The sequence below is a fragment of the Homalodisca vitripennis genome, chromosome 3 (assembly GCF_021130785.1).
Source record: "Homalodisca vitripennis isolate AUS2020 chromosome 3, UT_GWSS_2.1, whole genome shotgun sequence".
Lineage (NCBI taxonomy): Eukaryota > Metazoa > Arthropoda > Insecta > Hemiptera > Cicadellidae > Homalodisca > Homalodisca vitripennis.
In genome coordinates this window covers 90,814,867-90,837,126 of record NC_060209.1, presented here as the reverse complement: position 1 = coordinate 90,837,126, position 22,260 = coordinate 90,814,867, and the positions used below count along the sequence as shown (strand labels likewise).

At 33.6% G+C, this 22,260-nt stretch overlaps 1 protein-coding gene across 2 annotated transcripts in view; it reads left to right on the top strand.

Annotated features, from left to right (window-relative positions):
• The window catches only part of LOC124357173 (calcium uniporter protein, mitochondrial), a 433,451-nt gene that overhangs the window by 399,838 nt on the left and 11,353 nt on the right, over positions 1 to 22,260 (top strand). The window contains exons 4-7 of one of the 2 annotated variants that reach the window (XM_046808690.1): positions 11,601 to 11,771; positions 13,835 to 13,956; positions 19,684 to 19,842; positions 21,945 to 22,091. In XM_046808690.1, coding sequence (XP_046664646.1) covers positions 11,601 to 11,771; positions 13,835 to 13,956; positions 19,684 to 19,842; positions 21,945 to 22,091 — 599 coding nt within the window. The remainder of the gene's footprint in view (positions 1 to 11,600; positions 11,772 to 13,834; positions 13,957 to 19,683; positions 19,843 to 21,944; positions 22,092 to 22,260) is intronic. The other variant, XM_046808691.1, reaches the window with a different exon arrangement.

Sequence of the window (22,260 nt, the reverse complement as noted above, 5' to 3'; positions counted from 1 at the left end):
ATAAATGATGACATTTCTGTCATAATAACATCCTCATATTTGAAATTTTTAGACATCAAAGCTGATATTTGTCACTCAGAAATATCCTTACGAATGATTTATCTGCTTTGTCGACGTTCTTCTTCATATTCTACAGTAGAAATAATGTAACTGAAATACTGGTATTCAGTTATTGCTTCTCTCGTGCTAACTCGTGTGACTTGAACCGTGAATACACCCCCTCCCCTCCTACCGCTCCCCCGTCATAATCTGGAGGAGCCATATTTGTGAAAAGTTACTACCGACTTGATTGCTGTCATCCCTCCTGGCATTTCACCTGGGTGGGTGAATATTAGAAATCGTATACTACAGTGAAAGAATGTATAGTAACGTACAACATCCCTGGAGGATGGTCTTTATGATTTGGAGTTTATTTGCGTGATAAACTTTCACCCGAATACTCGTATAACAATAAATATTGCTGTACTAGTTTGGGAACTTACTATCTCGTTTCCGATCAACGGATATTGCGGGAGAAGGAGCAAAGTGGAGAATATAGGTAGATTGGAGAGCGTGAGAACTGAGCGTTCGTTTTATCAGTCATTCATTTTGTATCAATTTGGAATCCCAAGTAATTATTCGATTGTTTCATTGATTACGTGTTATCTGTTACACTTTGAAATAGCACTTCGATATTTTATCTATTATGATGAATAGCGATACTTGACCTGAGATATGGTGTATGGTATTATGTTTGGTTTATTACTCGTATATATTTTTACACTTAAGTTACGTGATTATTTTAGTAATAATGAGATAATACAGTATTTAGTATATGTGGTTTCTCCCACGCGTCTTCACATTATTATTAAAAAATCGGAAATGTATTTAAAATTTTGAAAACTTTAATGAGGAATATGTGAAGGTACATCAGACAACATACGTCGCACCAAATGTGAAAATAAATAAATAGACTCTAATTCTTTGTACTACGAGTCACTAAAACTAATAATTTAATCTGCATTTTGAAGTTTAAACAACACACTTTTTTATATCCTAACTATAATAATAAAGATAATAACTTTAAAGGTACACAAAACAATTGAACAATCTGGTCTAAGCTTCAGAAAAAAATAAATTATAATTCTGAAAAAAATTCTTCAATGCACAATTTTTGGTAATTTAAAAGTTCTACAGTATAATCCAGCATGTACTAAATTGGGAGTGAATACAAATTGCGTTCGAAAGAAGTTCTTAAGTAATGTTCTAGTCGATCTTAACTAAGCAATCCATGAAGAATTAGAGAATATCAGTTAGTAACAGAACATTCTATATAGTGACGAGATATAATATAAAAATGCATAGCGATCTAACCGCTACCAGAGTGAGAAAGTCAAAGTATAAATACTTACATTTGTAATCCCTGTAAACGCGGGTCGTGTGAGCAAGAGAAGCACTTCACTCCCGCACCAAGGCACAGACTGCACTGGTCGGCCTAACCTCCTTGTCCGTCAGCGAGACGGGAAAGTCGGCCTATCTCCGACAATGATACTCTGATTCACATATGGATAATTGGCCACATAATCGTTTACTGGCACCCCCACAAGTGTCTGAGAGGGTTTCACCGATATTTCCCTCTATGCACGCACGTGCCGTTATACTTTCGTGCGTCTGTTTCAATTTACATTCTGTCTAGTATTTAAAACTTCTCTTATAACATTTTTTAATTACAATAGTCACCTTATGATACGAAAATGTTTCAACTCAAAGGTTCCAGAAGAGGTTTACTTTTTGTCTGTCTATAAAAGTGAATTCTTGCATAAGAACGTAGCTAGGTGTAGATAGCTAGTGGTGGGGTTGAACTGGATTTGACAAAAAAGTACCGCTAGATCGAGTGAAGCTCGGTAACTTTATTTGGGGTTAAGATACCAATTAATATATGGGCTGATATTCGTTCGCTTTTGCAACGTTGTGTTTCAGATGGTCAATACCAACCGGCGGCGATGCGTGTATCATATTGATAGTTTGCTCTTGAATTCCTAGACTGGGTAAACGGGATTTGGTTCCAATAGATTCATAATATATTTGTTGGTTTCAGCGTAGCAGCAATTCATTCGGAGCCAGCTTCAATGGGGTCGAGGACCAACATGTGGTCGTTGCACGGTCTTTCCGAATGTTATTCTCTGTCTTACATTGGCTGAGCTGCGAAGTTCAAGCGGCGTAGATCTGGCTTCCGGCTGTGAAGCAATAGACGACTTTAGAGTTGGTGTTGGTCAGTGACGTTGAATAACGAAGACGAAGATGTCATCGAGTAACCTTCCTAAAGGCGGTGTTATCACGTGAACAGCAGCGCTAGTTCATTGGAGGAATCGTGGCTGTGTGTATCCGATATTACCAAGTAGACAGCAGTCGCCGAATGACTCCATCGTGGATGGATCTGTTGACGGGAACTGTTCTCAGACGTTTGTGTTCGGCAGCAGGTGAACTTGCAGTTTTGGCTTTGCGGAACTATGGAGCGCTGGCATTAGATATGTTGGTGGACTTGTGCTAGGACATTGGTATTTTCTTCAGATTGTCAAGTTTATTATGACTGTTTTGCTCGAGGTGAATCACTCTTTCATAGCCAAGCTCTTCGGAATATCGAACATGGTGTCGGCGATTTTAATGGGGTGCGGCGTTCGTTCATTTCTTCTTCGTTTAACTATGTTATACTTGATTAGTTATACTTTTTTCGCTCCTTTGCTTACCTAATCATACCGAGCGTAATTTTGAGATGTTCAGCCAAACATTGTAGTAGAGGGGTCTGTTTGATTGATCTCCATTTCGTTACTTGTTTTTCGATTCGTTTCTTTTTTTTCAAAGTTAACTGGGGTCGGTGTTTTGAAGGACTTTGTTGACCTTCAGCAAGCACGTTGATTAAACCTTCCGGGGACACTAAAAATCAAAACATGTAAGAGTTATTTCAAACACTGCTCGTTTATGTTAAGGTACGTGTACGCGTGCGATACAGCAGCTAGTACGTTGTTTGGTACCTGTTTTGTATATTCGATCTATTTACATATGCCACTAATTATAATTAATAAAACTGCAAGGCCACGCAGTGGGTACATTTATCGTTAGTCAGTAGAGGGGGACCGAATCTCGAATTTGTCCACAGTTGCGACCTACACGAATCAATTCCCGTGGTAAAAATCCATCGAAGGACAAAATAAATAAAAAGATCACAGGCGTTATATCTAAAATCGATTGCACAATCAAACTTTTCTCATGTTCTAAAATATGATTGGGTTGCTGGGAAAATCGATACCATCCGTGTATCATCTGTTGGTTAATAAAGCAACATCAACACTGCATGTGCTAACATGATTTATTTCTTACCTGCCTCAAGTAGCGACAACGTCCATTGTTCAGTAATTAGATTTGAATATTTTACTCGGGAGAGCAAGTTTGGAAACTGTTGTTTGACATACTTGTCCACCACATTCCTGCGTATAAAATAGCGGTCTTTGAAATTTCTATTAGTTCAAAATATTAAATAATCATTATAATTTTCTCCATCTAGGTGAAAATTCTTTCATACCTAAATTCTGTTTCTAATAATAAAATGAAGAAGGTCACAGGTGAACATAATAATGTCGTGATTAGAATTTACAAAAAATTTTTTATATTACTTTCGAGGAAAAGTAAAATAGAACGTTATATATTTCTATAAAAACAACATTGTTCTTACAACGACACTCTTTAAACACTCCTTTTCAAATTCAAAGTATTTATTGCACATTGACATTTGAATAATTACATAAGTAATACAAACAGGTGCATGGTCAAGTTTTTTAAAAGTATAACTAAAATACAAGCGTTGCAGTATGTACTGCATGTATTGCCGATAATGTACTATGTATATAAAGATTAACAAATCATCCTTATTGTACCGCTGACCAGTGTCTGTTTGCAACAGCCGATAACGGACCGCTGACCAGTGTCTGTTCGTATTAACCGATCTCGGACCGCTGAACAGTGTCTGTTCGCAACAGCCGATAACGGACCGCTGACCAGTGTCTGTTCGTAATAACCGATCACGGACCGCTGACCAGTGTCTGTTCAAAACCGATCACGGATCGCCGAACAGTGTCTGTTCGCAACAACCGATCACGGACCGCTGACCAGTGTCTGTTCGCAACAACCGATCACGGATCGCCGAACAGTGTCTGTTCGCAACAACCGATCACGGACCGCTGACCAGTGTCTGTTCGCAACAACCGATCACGGATCGCCGAACAGTGTCTGTTCGCAACAACCGATCACGGACCGCTGACCAGTGTCTGTTCACAACAACTTGACTATATAAATTTATTTGAATTCGAAATTACATTTAATTTTGTTTTGCATTTATTTATTTGTTATTTAATTTATTTCCATGGTAATATAATTTTACAATATCATATAGGAACGGTATGGCTTATAACTAGGACATAGCAAGAATATGGTACAACAGAACAAATGAAATAATATACATTAAGAAGGGCTTCATTGCAGTAGAAATAACCAACCCCAAACCAAAGCAGTTTCGTTTGTTTTTGTTTGTACTGGCAACCAAAGTAACCCATTTGCAACATAATATAGTAGACTGAGTGGTCGGTCCGATAATGTAATGTGTAATTTTCTTTAGAACAAATAAAACTGACAACCCAAACTGATTGTATTAGATTGTATAATAGGATTTACACACAAAATGTTTTGTCGGATCTCTTGACTAGTGTGTATGATTCTTCACTTTAACATAATTTGTGTTCTTAATGTTATATTACTGTCCATCTGAGGGATAGAGTTGCAGATCTCAAAATGTAGTATTACTATTATACTATAATATGTTATGTATTAAACGATGGCACATGGCCAAAAATGCTTGTTAACTTCACAAACCATCCATCGTTAAAACCAAATTAATACTGAGTTTACGTAAAATATGCATTTTATTGATAAATCATTGTTTTCTCCTCTGTTCCTGATTCACTTAATGAAGGAGAATAATCGTAACTTTTGTGCTAACTCATTCAGAATTGTTGTTACACTTATCAATGTGTAGCATGCACAGGGCAGGAAGCGAAGAGTACTTGTAAAATACAGTGCAACTGTGATGTGTATAAGTATTAATCCACTGGAGAACAGAAGGGAACTATTTAATCCCGAGTTCTTTTTATACCACTTTTAAATATTCATTTAGTTTATGGTTCTCTAATTAAGACGATTGTGTTGATAAAACTCGAGCGCTCCTCATGCAGATTTTATTCTTATTAAAGTTCTTTTTATTTCTTTCCGGTAAACTTCGGATTTAATTCTGTCGCTCGCGCCTTCGCCAATTTATGGAATGTAAAAAACATGTAATTGGGTTGTTAATGAGACTTGTTTGAAATTGTTCTACATTTGAAAAGGTATTCACACAAGATAGTATCTGTTGGTAATAATCAATGAAATTGCGATATTGCGTGATTTTAAAACTCTCGGTAAATCGGTAAATATACATAAGGCAAATATTTATGAACATTAATGTAAGGTGATATTTTAAATCGATAGTATTGTAAATGGAAACGTAAAAGAAAAATAATCGATGTAGAAGGTATACATGATGGTAAGGTTCCTGGTACCCCCAGTATTACACCAATTCTCACAAATATTCACATCTGAGGATGTATGATTTGAACGGTAACGCGCAGTAGTTGTGCACACTGCAGCCTTATGGCTGTGTTGCTCTACGTAGGCTACTGAAGTTCACGTGGGTGACACTACTCGTGATTGCCCTGAGCAGTCAAAATAAGAGGTAAACCTTACTCAGCGTCTCCCCTCCGCTTATAATCTCCCCCTTCACTGTCGGAATAACCGGAGGAACCACTCAGGAGGAAAGTAGGTTCCTGGTGCTACCGCGGGGTTGCAGTTCTAGCTAGGAGATGTTAGGTTGATGCTCTAGCCAAAAAATAAATACACGTTAAAGAAATAAAACTTTAACAATGAAGGTATCATCAAACTATCATAGGGTTATCATCCTGAAAGAAGCTACATTGTTCGCAGATTGGGTGTCACCCCTTCCACTCGCCTGTATTAGCGGATATGCACCATTTCCCAGTTTCAGTTCAACATATTTTGATTTATGTCGTCTCTCCTCACCAAGGCTGAAATGTCTTTAAGATTTTGAATTGTTTTAGAAATGTTTCAAAAGCAGTATGAACTGGCAAATTTGTAGCTAAAATGTTTAAAAGTCATTAATATTTCATACTACTTAGACATAAATCTTCGATGGTGTGGTTTTTAGGAAAGGACGAATTGTGCAGCAAAATAATCTGAATAGACTACATCCTAGAAGTTTGCCACAACGGACCAGACAAACCCTGTATGAATCTCCAGAATTAAAAAGAGAATTAATTTCGAGTTTTGACAGAGCTGCTTTATCTGAATTTGTGTCAAATGGATAACGTGATTCCATACTACGGAGTATGATGATGGTTTGGTACGAAATGGTGACCGCGGTTTTATCCTGAAAAGTACGCTGTTGAGGCCTTTGACTTTATCGGGAATGATATAACTTAGTGTGAGCTGTTTCTCTTGTTGTACGTGATTGTATCTACAAATGTCTTTACGTTGTGAGAAGTTTTGGAGACTTGTTGAAATTGTTATTCATCATTTAACTGGTAACACTACTTTTTATAGCTTTACAAGTATTATAAATTGATCAGAATTGAGACAGCGGATTCGCTCGACACGGCGCGGCTGAGGGAAATATCGCAGGAAGGCAGGGTATGTGGCGCAATCACCTGTAATTGATGGCTCTGTTTTAATTAAGCACATGCCAGGGGGCTGCGCAGCATCGCGCCTGCCTCGGACCTGTAACATGCATGTTTGACGTGCCTATTCACCTACTACAGCCGCGGCTTTATTGACGCATACCTACAAAACGCGCTTGCCTGTGTTCTCCTAGTAAAATTAACACAAGTTATTTAGAGTTTTTCGGTTTTTTGGAATAGATACAAGCTGTTAACATTTGATCCTCATTGGCTGAGCATTATCGAAGACTCGTGGGGCAGGGGAATTTCATAACTGCCTGGTTGTCCTGGTGATGTCTCAAAAACGAACAGACCTATTGACTTGAAATTTTGCATGGAGCTTAATTTCTATACGAACAACACTGCACTCGAAAATAATGCATGTCACCCCATATCATACGACTGAGCGTTAGCAAATACTTTTAACTGGTATTATGGGTAACCATGATGGCAGCGACAAAATACTAGATGAAATAAATTTGTAAACAAACTGAAAAAAAATCATATTATGAGCTTTCAACATGTGACATTTGTAGTGATAAAGTGGAAAGATAATTTTATAAATTGGCGTCAATTATTTTTTTAAATTTGATTCTAGTTCACAATATGTCCAAACACATTGTGTATTAGAATGCATAATAAATCGTTATCCTACTTAAAAAAATAACATCTGTGTTTTTGGACTGTATTGAGATAAACTTTCGAAGACACACGTTTTTGGGGAAGGAAATACATACATTCTAATAATCTAATTTTATTAATTCTGGATTATTTCAAAATTAGTGTGTAACTAAAATACAGCTCTATACATGTCACTGACATACAAACATTACTGTGGAGAATTTCCTTTTTACTAACAAACGTTCTACTCACCTATTAATCTGTGTAAAACGGAAGCCCTTATACAGTGAAATAACCATTTTCTATGTACTAAAATATTAACAACTAAGAATAAAATTTACCAGCAATAAAATTTTGATTTATTATATGACACAGAAATATTCAGAATTCAAATTCTCTATTACTTATCCTTAGTGTTCTATTATCTGCCTCAGACTCACTATCTACCTCCATGGCATACACATTGCTCGAAAATTCAGGGCAATTACCACGGAAGTTCCTCGTCACGACAAAGATGACGTAAAAAAGAAATAAAATTAAAAATATAACGTGTATAGTGAACTGAAGATTCCAAAATAAAATTTAACTTTGCCACATACTGTAGGCTACATGTGTACTTGCGATTCCAAAAAAACACGTAGTCCTGTCCAGAAGCAATTAATCTGAATCTACATGTATTTTTAACGGAATGGGATGTACTTTTTCAAAAAACTGGGAATCCAAATGTTCGTGGAGTCTACGAGATCTCACCTCACCAATTAAGGGTTATCATTGCTGTAGACTAAAAAATTAGCTGTTATCTATTACGTCAATATGCAGAGTCTCAATTTCATAAGTTAAACCAGACAGGTCAACACAATTTGTACTGTATATGGCCTATATTAAAAGCCTTCACTGAAAATCAGTGTCAGTCGGGGCTTGAATGTTTCCGCCCTCTTGATTCGCTATTTTAGGTTATGATCTTTCATAAAGCTTCTTTCAAACACAGCATCAAAGCAACTCCCAGCTTTTGCAACCACCCTTTACGTAAGAGAAAGAGAGTACTTTTATCAAGAGTAATTTGCACTTATTGTAAGTTATATAATTTCAACCTATATTGTTGTCTGTCCTAAAAACATTGACATTATTGATTCTAAGAACGGTATAAACGTTCTTAAACAAAATATTACATTTTTAACAGAATCGGCAATGTGTTTAGATATGCATTACATACAGCCAGAAAAATTGCTACTAGTGAATAAATCTCAGTGTATGTTACATTGGTTAAATTTGATAAAAATCGTGTTTTGCCGCTTAATTGAAGGTTTAAATGTTTCACATTAGATCTTAACCTCCCACTGAAGCCCTTCATCATTTACAAACATAAACTGAACCTTTAACATGCATTGTAATTTAAAAGTAAAAGTAGGTTTTCCCTATTGTTGATGTAATTGTTGAGCTGATTATTTGTGATTTGACAAACCTGCTCAAGCTAGTGGCAACCTGTTGTTTTACCAGTCAGCTGATTTTACCAATCAGCTTGGAGGTTTATTTACAAACATTGCTTTATGTATAAACTAGTTCTAACCAGTTAATGAATTTTGAATTACTTCTATTATTTTTTTACGTTGTTTCTATTCAATTTTAACTTGTTCCTATTTAACATTGGATTTTTAATTTGGTTCCTTTAATAATTTGTTAGTGGAATCCTGAGATGGATAAAACCAGCACCATAAATATAATATACCCTTGTGGTATTTGTGGTAAATCAGCTAAGATGAGTGCCGTTTTGTGCACAGGACATGTTGTAATACATGGAATCGTTACAGGTGTGTGAACTTGGCATATAGTGAAATAAAGACATTTCTTAATGATGACATTATTACATAAGAATGCCCAAACTATCTGATAAACAAAGCTGATGACAGTATATCTGGTGGCGAGGGTGGTATTAATTGTTCTCTCGCTAAGGAATCAAGTAATACTCTGCTCGTGGAAAATAAGGAATTAAAGCAGAATCTGCATAATGCTAAAATATTCAAGTCTACCCATGAACAAACTTAAACTAGAAGATATGATTAAATAAAAGGAAGTCGAGGGGTTTGTAAAAGAAAGCAAAAAGAAGGAAAGAGATATGGAGGATAAAATACATTCATTGGAAAGATAATTTTACAAAGAAATTCAGCTTAAAAATGAACTGATGAATCAGGGTGATGAACTAATGACACAAACTCAACTAACTGCATGGTCGTTAGCCGACTATCCCATGCAAAACATGTAACATCTATAAAGAAGAATCAATGAAAATTCTATCGATAACAAGGTCCCTTGAAGAAGATATAAGAGTACTTAAAAATAATAATGCCATGCAAGACAGTGATTGTTGGGGGGGGGGGGGGTGATTGTGGGGCATTGTAACGCCTGCCCCTATGAAAGACATCTTAGTTGATGATAATGAGATCAATCAATCTGAAAATTTATATCCTTTACAGGATCATTCTGGATCGCTTTTGGTTAAATTGCCATTTTATTCTATTCAGGAATTCTTTGAGTCCAAAGAATTGTCAAAAATGTTGACCAAAAGGTAATCTATTCAAAAAACACACATAAAGGTTTATTGGTCCTTATCTACTATCTTGTCTACATAATGTAAGGTACCATATTCATATTTACTTTTTGTGGTCTTGTGGAAGCAGCAGCAGTCCCTTTAAACTACTTTCACGCCAGCTGTAATAACAATTCCTATATTTAAACACCATAAGTAAAGTATATTGAACAGATGTGGTGGATAAAACCAGATTTTAATAGTTTTCTAATTTTTATCTACAGATGTGAATGATATTCCTATTGGCATTTTTAGATTAAAAAGAAGGAAATTGTAATAATGTAATGAAATATACAATTCTAAATTATGATTACTCTGACCCTGCTTCCTAATATCATTATTTGATATTTGAGGTTTTAGTCCCTGTCTTAATGGTGGATGATTCTAGGTAATACAAATCTGTAATTATGTAATTATTATTTCTTTTTCATAACAGTGTTACTAACCATTAAAAAAAAATATTGAAACATGTTAGGTATATACAAAGCGTATTTAGTCATCACAATGATTACATCCAATTAATAATAATTGAAACATTCTTACATGTATAGACTTTTATGACTATTTCAAGTCATTAAAACAATAATCTGATCATGAATAATTGTGTAACTGAACTTTTACAACAACGACAATTCAAATTTAGTTTAATTTCAAATTGTTTTATGAAAAAATAAAAAAATAGTTCAAGCCTGTAGGATTTTAAAGAATTTAATCCAATATAAAGTGTAATTCTTGTTATAAGCATTTTAGGAAGAATTTTTTAAACAAGAAGTTTTTTACAATTTGTTGTCCATGATCTGATTAGTTCGGTCTGCTCTATTGAGTCTTGTAGCACCCTTGACACAAGGAGGGTGAGAAGATGAAGTCAATTCTCTTATCCAAACACTTCACTGGCACTGTCAAGTACTTATTGATGGAGATAGTCCATGGACTAACTTATACGGTGTCAAATCATTCGTACTGCAATGTTCACAACATTTTAAACCAAAGGGTTTTCTATAAACATTGTTATAACTTTGTAAAATTCATTGCTGTTATCACCATTTTTTATATTGGTAATGATAATAATAAAAAACGGACAATGGAAGTAAATAGAAATTAATGGTTTTTCAAATTGTTGTATGGACAGATTTACAAGATAGTTATAAATTAGTGAATTCAGTGAATAAAGTTATTGTAATTTGTAAGGCGCTGTAAATAACATTCAATATGGCCCATAATGTTATGGGCCACTGTCAACAACTTAGTGTTCATGCTGCAAGAGAAGGGCGAATTACTACAGACTATTGTTGTATTGAGGAGTTGAGGGTAGAACAGGCCTACTAAGTTGGCCACTGCAGGCGACGGTCTTGCTTCTCTCTAGAAGAGAGCTCAGCAACACTGTTGGTGTTTTTTTATTCATGTTGTGTGAGGAGGACAATGTACTAAAGACTATTGTAGAGTTGAAAGTGGAGTACAAAGGTGGGCTACCACAGGTCCCACTTCACTCCAGAATAGAACTCTACCGCTTCACCCTGCGGCCCATCAGCAACACTGTCGGTAACTTCTTGTCCATGCTGTGAGAGGTGGACAACGTACTAAAGATTATTGTTGTATTACAGAGTTGAAGGTGGAGTACCAAGGTGGGCTTCCGCAGGTGACGGTCCCACTCCCCTCCAGAAGAGAGCTCTGCCGCTTCACCCTGCGGCCTATCAGCAACACTGTCGGTGACTTCTTGTCCATGCTGCGGGAAGAGGACAAAGGCATTGACAGAGTCGCCATTTCCACCAAAGGTATAATAAATCTCCCAGTTACCGTTCTGCTTGATAGTTGGTTTTTGATATAACAATTTGGCTAATACATCTCAGCTAAGTATCATTTTCAGTTATATTTCATTTTATTTATTTATTTCCATTCCGAAAATCTCAGAAAAGTATTCAAATTCTTGAATAAAAAAAATTCTTATGTCTTTAATGTATCTTTACAAATTACGAGTATAATTTATTTGATTCTCCTGCTTGTATGTGTACTGTATGCCTTATACATTTAAATACAAAAACATGATTCTGTCATGTTGTATATAAATGTTTTGTGTGTTGTCACACAGGTACAACAGTCGTTAATATACTAACTTTAAGAATCTGTTATATTCGATTTATGTGCCAAACGTATAGAAACTCGAAATGGAGCAATCTTGGATTTGGTTCTGGGGGCATTTGATAAATTTTATACTGTAATTCAACGATTCATATATATTAGAAGTACAGGAGTAGATTCTTTAGTATGTAGTTGGATAATAGGATTCTGGATGGCTGCTCAATAGGTAATACATAATTTTATTTTTATTAATTTCTTGATAGCTAATCGCTTGTCCTGAGGACATCAGGATTTAAGAATTTCCTTAGGGGAAATTTCTATTTCCACTCCTCTGCAACATCATTATTGATAATCTTCTTCAGAGTTATACATACTATCAATATTGTCCTAACTAAGTAGCCATGGTTGTTTGAGGACAGTTTTCTGAATCTTTGACAGAAGTTATTAATTTATTATAACTGCACATTCTTTACAAATTATGCTTAAGAGAGAATCTCAGAATCAATAATAGGAAATGGTGATAGCCCAAGAAGATCAAAGAACCGTGAAATAACCAAGACTTGATGGTGTGTCTCTCAGCAGTATTGATTAAGTAAAGCTTTTTATTGTTATTTTAGATTAAGACCTAGCATTGAATGCTCACTTGTGCCCAGGAAAATAAAAAAGGTCTCATATGACACCCTTCTGGAACTTGAGGAGACTCATTAACCACTATCAATCATGAGACTTCTGACAGCACGTGGTATTTTGGTTTAATGACTCATTGTTCAACATATGTTAACATTATATTTCCAACTCCATGACATGAGGTTGATCTAATTGTTGCCTTCAACATCTTCCTTGAAATGAAAACGAAATAATTAACACACAAATTAATCAACTAAAGGAAGATGACTAAGTTTTATTATGTACATGAAGTATTTAATTACAGACAAATATAGATTATGAAAGAAAAGAATACCATCTAGGCAAGTGAATTCAAAAAAGATGTCAGATTAATAGATACATGGCAGAAGAGCCGTGATAGTTAGATCGAAGAAAAAAAGCAGTTAAAGAGTGTTGGGATTTGTTGTGAAGTAAGATAAAGAGAACTAGAAGAAAGAAGATGGGAAGACAATGTATGAAAAGTAAAGACTATTTACTGATTGCGGGACTTTCACCAAATGATTGTCATGATAAAAATTATAAAAATATACTGTAATTCATACAATATTACATGTTACAAACATTTTATCTCTGCGAATAACTTGGACAGAGATATTTGCATGATGTTCACAATTACATTCTATTTTCAGAAATGTTGACAGTCATGGAAATGTTCATGCTAACATTTGTAAGTAATTAGTTATTAGTATACTGTGTATTCTTTTAGTAACTCGACACTACAGTTCAAAATGAAATGCCTTTGTTTGCTTCTAAGTAATTAGTTATTTTCTTATATACAAATATTATAACATTGCATATAGACAAATTCAACAATCTAATTACATTTAAAACAGAAATTTGATTTTGTTACAATTAAAAATGCATAAATTGTATAATAATAGTGAAGGAATCTTATTTTATGTTTCACAGTAATTTTTTTAGTTAAAAGAAATCAGGAAATTTAGAAATTGTAAGAAGATAGGAATTAGTGTTTTAGTATTCCAGGGACATTAATATGTTTGTTTCCTACTTTTGTAAAGACTACTCTTTTATATTATTGGTTACATTTAAAATATTTTAAACTATCATCAATATTTGTATTTTTTCTGTGCAGAAGGTGTTCGAATAGCGTCTTCCAACTCTATAGAATCTCTGATGGAGGAGGATTTCAAGCTGTTAGTCAATGATAGAGAATTCCTTGTCCAAACACCACAACTTAAAGATAAACTTAGTAAGGTAATTATACGACAATAAACATTCTTAATGTTTATGTTATTACTGAAACTTTTCTCATTATACTTCAGATAAGTAGAAGTGTCTTAAGAAGGCACACAGGTCAGATGCAGGGCGCACGTCTGAGACTCTGCTCCAATGTGATGTAGGATCTCTTATGTGAAAATGTATCATAAATATAAATTATAAACCATTAATACTAGGGCATGGAATAACTGAAAGCGGAGCCTCCGGAAAGCGGCCGGCAGCTGACCTATGTACTCTCTTAAGTTGGCACCTTAAGAGTGTTGTTATTCAATCAGCTAACACTGGATCAACTTAAAGTGGATGTACTACCAGCAGCTAACCTGAGTGCCCTCTTAAGTTGGCACGTTAAGACTGTTGTGGTTGTCCAACCAGCTGACACCAGGGCTTGGAACAACTTAAAGCGGAGCGTCAGATGTGCTGCTAGCAGCTGACCTGAGTGCCCTCTTAAGTTGAAACGTTAAGAGTGTTGTGGTTGTTCAACCAGTTAGCACGAGAGCTTGGAACAACTTAAAGGGGATCCTCAGATGTACTACCGGTAACTAACCTCAATACCCTCTTTAGTTGGAACCTTAAAATTCTTGTAATTGTTCAATCAGCTGACATCAGGGCATGGAACAACTTCAATCAGACACTCAGATGTACTATCACCAGCTAACCTGAGTGATCTCTTAAATTGGAGTCTAGAGTGTTGTTTAATCAGTTGACACTTACTTAGTAAAACTTTCAAAATCACATAAAACAGCAGAAAGTTGAAGTTTCTGTTACTATAAAATGTTATTCTATCTATACGTATTCACAGTAGTTTTATGAATAGCATGAAAGAAAATAAAATGATCTTGTGTTATATTAGCATTTTTGTAAAGCAGCACGTGGCTGGTTATTGTATCAAACACAGAGAATAAACAGGAAACAAAAGAATTTTTACAATGGTCTCACTTTCATACTTTATTACATAATAAAACTATAAGAACTCTCTCAGCCTGATATGAAGCCATCAACGTCGTCATGTATGGAAGTAACTTTCTTCCTTTCTCCTTTTCTACTCAGCTATTGGTTCAAGCAATTCTTGTTACACCTTGTGTATGTCATCGTAATTTTAATTTCATTTTCAAATAAAATCAAAAGTAAATTTCTAATATGGTTTGTTGGTTAATATCATATATATTTCACTCTGTGTTCAACCATTTAATGGTTATAAAATAAGAAAATTTTATCCAGACCACTATTCCTTTTAAAAATTGCATTTTTTACAACAGCATAATTTCCCATGTAAAATTTAACCAAGGGTATTTTGGGAAGGAAACATGATTTTTCCGGACATTTGCCATCGTTCAATGAAACAAGAAATCAGTAACACTACATTTCGAGATCTGCAATCTGATCTTGAGATCTTGCAAGTTTGCAGATTTGAATGCAGATCTTGAGATCAGATTGCAGATCTCGAAACGTAGTGTTACTGATTTCTTGTTTCACTGAACGATGGCAAATGTCCGGAAAAATCCTGTTTCTTCACAATCCTTCCATTGTCAAAAATAACCTTCAAACAAAGTATTTTGGGAAGTAACACCAACCAAAAAACTTAGCCATGAAAATATTAAATATTAAGGCCAAAACAAAATTTATTATATTTGTTATATTTGTTTATTTATTTGTTATATTTGTAGAGAACAAAATTTATTGAGAATTATTAAACATTTGTCCAAAAATAGGCCATACCAATTTTGAAAGAGGGCTTTTAAAGGGATTCATTTTGTGCCACTTTCTAGAGCACTTAATGGGTTATTAATTTTTTTCTCATTATAATTGTTTGGTTTTGTGTTTGGGTGAGATGGACTATTATGAAAAAGACTGTAAAAAAATTAAAAATACAACAAATTAAAAAATATGTTTGGTGTTTTACTAACTATATCCCTATGCCAAATTTGGTCATAACTTATCTGAAAATTTTATCAAATATGATATTTATATACAAATTAACAGCTAGAAATTTTTGGAAAAATAAGTTTTCAATGGTATAAAAGTAAATGAGTCAAGATATGACTCACTTTTAAGGGGGTTCGGTAGGCTGTATTAAACCCATGTTCATTTAACAAACTTTATGTACCATTTTCTCTGGTAATACTGGTTATAATCTTCTGAAAACAAAACCACAGTTTCTTTACACCTTTGGCAACATATTTATAACTTTTAGTTGAAATATTTCTATTACTTATGGAGAATAAAATTTTGTTTATATAAACTTTTTTTATCAAAATATTTAAGTAATAAATTTTTTATTTTTTTATTTGTGATTAAATTTTGATGAAATGTTATAGAATTGTATACTAGCATTAGGAGAAGATGTGGTAAAAATTTCAGCTCTGTAGCACAAATATTTTTTTAATAAAAGGTACATGAACATACAAAAATCACACTTTCGGGAATTTGCAATTAAAGTAGGCATATAGTAGTGAATGATGTTTTATTGAGTTACTTTTGGTTTTAGTACTGTCCTGGTGCATAAGAAGGGTTGTCAGGGTCTTCATCTTCCTCATAAAGCTCTTCCAGTCTCCTCTTGGCAATTTTTCGTGTCTCCCGTATCTTTTTCTGTATATCCGTGGCTTCTTTTTGGGCGTGGCGTATGCGCACCTTGTCTATCGCTTTCAAAACTTCACAAGAGTTCTTTCCCATAGTCATCCCAAGATCTTCCAAAACCATGCACTTGATAATGTTACCTTTGTTAAATTTTGAAATTGCATCATATGTACCCAGTTTTCAATACTTCCAACTGTACGAAAGTACCTTTTGGTAGTCGAGACCAAATAATGTTGTTGACCGACTCATTCGGGTTTTGATTTTTTCCATGTAAGCACTTTTTCAGTAAACTAGGCTGTGGAAGGTCCTGAAAAATAGGCTTTATTTTTAACATTACTTCTTGTGGAAGGTGAAAATGGCTGTTGTGGTCGTACTTGGTTTTTGTTGCAACTGCTGCGCTGATACTTACACTAGCTGTCAGGCTCTTTTGGACATAACTCGTACATAGGATTCTCATTCGTAGAGGCAATATGGAAATATTTCCCCAATACAGCCTTCTTCATGGCATCCACAGTGCCATTTACATTCCTTCTAATAGCCAAGTCATAGTATTTTTGAAGTTTTATTATTGCTTCATCAGTCAACCTGCCACGGTCGCCAATGATCGCCAATGATCTTGTCATCGGAGAGCTTTGTTTTGCCCAAATTTTTTTTATCAGTATCTGACAGTATAGAAGTAAACAGAAGTAGCAGCTGCAAACAAAACACAGAGCAGAGTGGCCAACACAACATTATTTCTTTGACAGCAGAAAAGTAACGTAGCATTATATAAAATCTTGAAATTCTTACTGACCCGGACGATTGACATGCATTTACAAAATTAGTTATAAAAAACATTTATAGTTGTCGGATTAACTTCAAATAAGTTTAAAGTTTTTTAAAACAATATTTACAATAAGAAAATATAATAATCAGAAATTTGATTTTTTGATCAATTTTTACTTCCCGAACCCCCTTAAGGAGACCACATGATTGGCTGACTGATATTGATTGGGACAAGAGTGGAAAACATTCAGAATGAATAAGAATTGGGATGAATATAAAATTTGTAGGTATAAATGAGATTCAAATGTAATGAATAAATGCTAAATTTTGGAGAGTAAAATATTTTGACCATTGCATTAACATATATGGGTTTGTAAGCAATAAATCATATTATTATTAATGGTCTGATCTTTTAAAGGCTAAAATTTGATTTTTTTGGACTGCTATAATATTTTCCTCCCCTACAAAACAAATAAAAAAGAAATAAGAATGCAGAAAAACATAATATCTAGTATACAAATATATGTGTGTGTTTCATACTTTAAAATCATTAATATTCTAAAGATATTTTTGTAGTTTTTTATTAATTTATTGTTAAAATTTAAGTATAGTGTTCAATGTAGCCCAGTGCATCATTATTTTAGAAACACCAACATAAATTTGGAATCAGTTCTATTTGGTTTTCATATCATGTAATTAAACCAACTAAAAGCCACAAAATGACCAAAATTAATATGTTTAGGTATATTTTATGGAAATCTGCCTAATTTAGTTATAAAGTGTCTGCGGTTTTTAGAGTGAACATCTTGCTTTATTTTTTGTTCTAATAAGTGTAACAATTGTTTTAAGTAAAAGTATAAGTACAATAACTTAACTGTATTACTAACAGAGTGTGTCAAAAGTTCAAAGATCTTTAATATACATGTGGTTTAACTTATAAAAATGAAACTTTACATTCCATTGGGATTGATGTTTGCCATGTGAAATTCGTGAGTTAATTTCTAACCAAGGGTGGAATGAAGCATGAAAGGGCCAAGGACAACATTTGTATGATGTAGTTCATGATAAGTAAGTGAAAAATCTTATGTAACTATAGTTAACATAGTAAAACATATAATGTTCTTATGAGCTGAAAACAAGATTTTTAAATTGGATTTGAGATTTTATATACATTTTGATGCCATAAAAATTAGCAAAATTGTTAGAATTATAATTATTAAATAATGATAAGGCATATAAATTATGTTTAGCTCTTGTAGCAACCTTATTTGACTTAAGACAAAAAATATAAGATATCAAATTTAGAATACTCAATACGAATCAAGAAATAGTTAGTTATATGAAAGTTAGGAACACGATTTTTAATGAATCCTTTAAGTGGTTAACAAATGGTTTATTCATATTGCACTCAACAACAAACCATTGTGCAAAGGATTACAAAAATCTTGGAACTGCTTAATATTATATTATTCTACACTATACACTACTGACTTGAAAGAGTTTATAACGGTTATGAAGAAATATATTTTAGACTATTTTGCCATTGAATGGCATTCTCGTTATATGTGCTTCATTACTGGTATGACCTCTAAGCATCTAAATGTTTATGGATTGTTGAAAATGTAATGTACTATTTTGTAATTACAAATAGTAAGTAACAAATTGTTTTAAATGCTAATAAATATAATTTAGCTAAATATTATCGATATATATGAAAAACTAAGAGACTGTTTTTTATAAATACTATATTTAAAATTATAATTCTTGTAAAATTCTATTACCAATTTTAACACAATAAAATAGTGTAAAGTTTAAAATTGTCTTATGTACCAGAATCATGATGGTAGACAGTACAGCCAACTTTTCATTATTTCAGTATCCTTTCTCTGAGAGAAAACAAGCTCTTCTTTATTATGGGAAGGGGAGGGGGTCTTCTGTCACTAAAACTAATATGATAATTTTTAACAAAGACTTTTAAAATTATATTCCACTTGACTTATATGTTTAAATTGAAGATTGTCACTGATTCTGCAAGGGCTGTCTTGCTGAGAAGATATAAAAAGAGGTTTCTTAGTTCTATGATGAGTTTTATTTTTATAAGTTGAACCATTCAAAGAATTGTAAACCGTCCAATATATTTTGTCATCCTGTATGTGGAATTACAAAAAAAATCATTGTGCCTCGGTTCTTTTGAGAGTCTGTACAATTTGACACAAGGATATTAAGGGGATAGGTCAACATTATGCAAACTACTGGATTTGATAATTTCTGTTACATTTCATTGTACCCTATAGAGTTCGTGAATTCAGCAGCTATTACACATTTAGTTCTACAAATATTGATTATATTCAATGTACTTTGTAGGTCGATGAAAGCTTTGCGGTTTCTAAGGTTAAAAGAAACTTTTGGCAAACGCTCTATGACCAATCAGTAAAAGTTATTAGTGAAACTCTATCTTCTTTTGGCTTGAATTTCGGAACAACAAACACAAAAGCACTCACCGTGGTAAAGACCGAAGAGAAGGTGAGAGAATGAGCTTGACAGTTTCGCAACTTTAGTTTCCGAAATGTAAAGTTTCATTTTCAAATGCATGGTTTGAGTCTTAAAAGACTTTCCCATATGAAAATCATTATCATTCATTCATATTTGGAGTTTGTGACTGTCTCGTTTCATGCTTTATCTAATAATTTTTTGTTTCCTAACAGTTTTCTCTACCTGTGAGTGTTTTTCAAATCAGTATAAAAGTCCAAGAGCAAGTTTTTCCATTAATTTAGACCATATTTTCTTATGTGTGCTTTGAAAAAGTTTATCACGAACTAAGAAGATACTCTGAAAGATGTCAGGATCCAGCTTTACCACTCATCTGTAAAGCAAACTTTGCCTTATGTTGCCTTGAATATATACTGTTGGTTATAATAAAGATATAATGGAAAAAAGAGGAAAAAATGTGAAAAAATATAAAAAGAAATAGAAATATAGTCAACAATAATTGTTGCTTACATGCTATTTTCTGTGTTAAAATTTGTTGATTAAACATTGCCAATATATGGGTGGCATATTTTGGCAATATTTGAGCCCCCGTGGTATCAAATACAATTTTGTATGAAATAAAATTAAACTTTATTGGATACAACAAAGTTGTATCCATATGTGTTTATGTAGTTTTACATCTTTAGTTGGGGCTATTGTTGGTAAAAATGTAATTAAAATCAATTTTCCGATAAACACCATAAAGTACATATGTTACTTCACTGTTTATAAATACCTCTAGGCAATCCAGCAACTTTTTGTCAAACAGGGTATTATTGTACTGATTGTCCCTTATTTCTCTTGTAAAGCTGGCAAATAACTGACAAAGATAAAGTACATATGTTACATCACTGTTTATAAATACCACCAGACAATCCTGCAACTGTTGTCAAAGAAGATATTATTGTACTGATTAACCCTTACTTCACTGTTTATAAATACCACCAGACAATCCTGCAACTGTCATCAAAGAGGGTATTATTGTACTGATTGCCCCTTACTTCTCCTGTAAAGCTGGCAAATAACTGGCAAACATACAGTACATATGTTACATCACTGTTTATAAATACCACCAGACAATCCTGCAACTGTTATCAAAGAGGGTATTATTGTACTGGTTAACCCCTACTTCACTGTTTATAAATACCACCAGACAATCATGCAACTGTTGTCAAAGAGGGTATTATTGTACTGATTAACCCTTACTTCACTGTTTATAAATACCACCAGACAATCCTGCAAATGTTGTCAAAGAGGGTATTATTGTACTGATTAACCCTTACTTCTCTTGTAAAGCTAGCAAATAACTGACAAACATACAGTACATATGTTACTTCACTGTTTATAAATACCTCCAGACAAGTTGCAGTGCAGTATAAAGAAATATGTTTAAACTGAAAGTTATAAAATATTGATTTTTGGATTATATTTTTATGTTTTGGGATATTAAGCACTTTCTTAAAAAAAATAAAATAAAAAACTAGTTAACTAAGTAAAATGAAGTAATTGTTTACAGTTATTGTACTACTGTATAATGGTAATTTTAGGAAGTTCTACGGTCTAGTTACATCATTTTTATTTCTCCCTACCTGGTTTAGGATACCTCAGTTTCATAAGAACAACTTACTGGGCAATGGTTTTCCTCTGTAAATCTAGTCCAATAACTGAGCTGTCTGGATGATATGGATTATATCCTTGTAGCTAGGAGCCCAAGTGTTTTCTTATTGGGTCGTTCTGTTGAATTAGTTTTAACTCATTTAATAACTAATAAAAAGTATTAATTTTTCATTTCAAAAGGGGGATGCACCTCGATATTACCTAATCACCTTAATATCTTGGTATATCATGGGTTAGGTAACCTTTTTGAATTATACAGGAATTTAATGCCTGCATTGAGACCAATCGAGCTTGTAAGTTGACGAGAGTTTCAAATATTTCAAAACTAAATATCTATTGAATTTTTAAAGGACCAAACTAATTTTTGACGTATACTTTGGAGTGTTATGCATAATTACTTAAATTCACCATTTTTAGTTCAATAATGGGATATACAAAATAAGTTCTATGAAATGATTCATTTTATGTTTTTGTTCTAGGAGGAAATCAAAAGGTTATCTGATGTCAGATGCTTAGTTAATCAACTTTACGAAGCATTAAATGTTGAAGAACACCAACTGAAGAAGGAGAGAGAGCTGTTAACGAAGCTGGAAGATCTCAAGATTGCCTTAGAGCCAATGGAAAAGGTATATTTATAAAAAGGAGACCATTAGTTAATTGTAATTAAAATATTTATTTACAATTTTTAATTTTAGTTTTCCTATGAACTGACTTAATATCTACAAACTGATGCATCACATTTGTTAATATGGTAATATGCAAGCAATTAATAATGTTGTAGATTTCAATTAGACT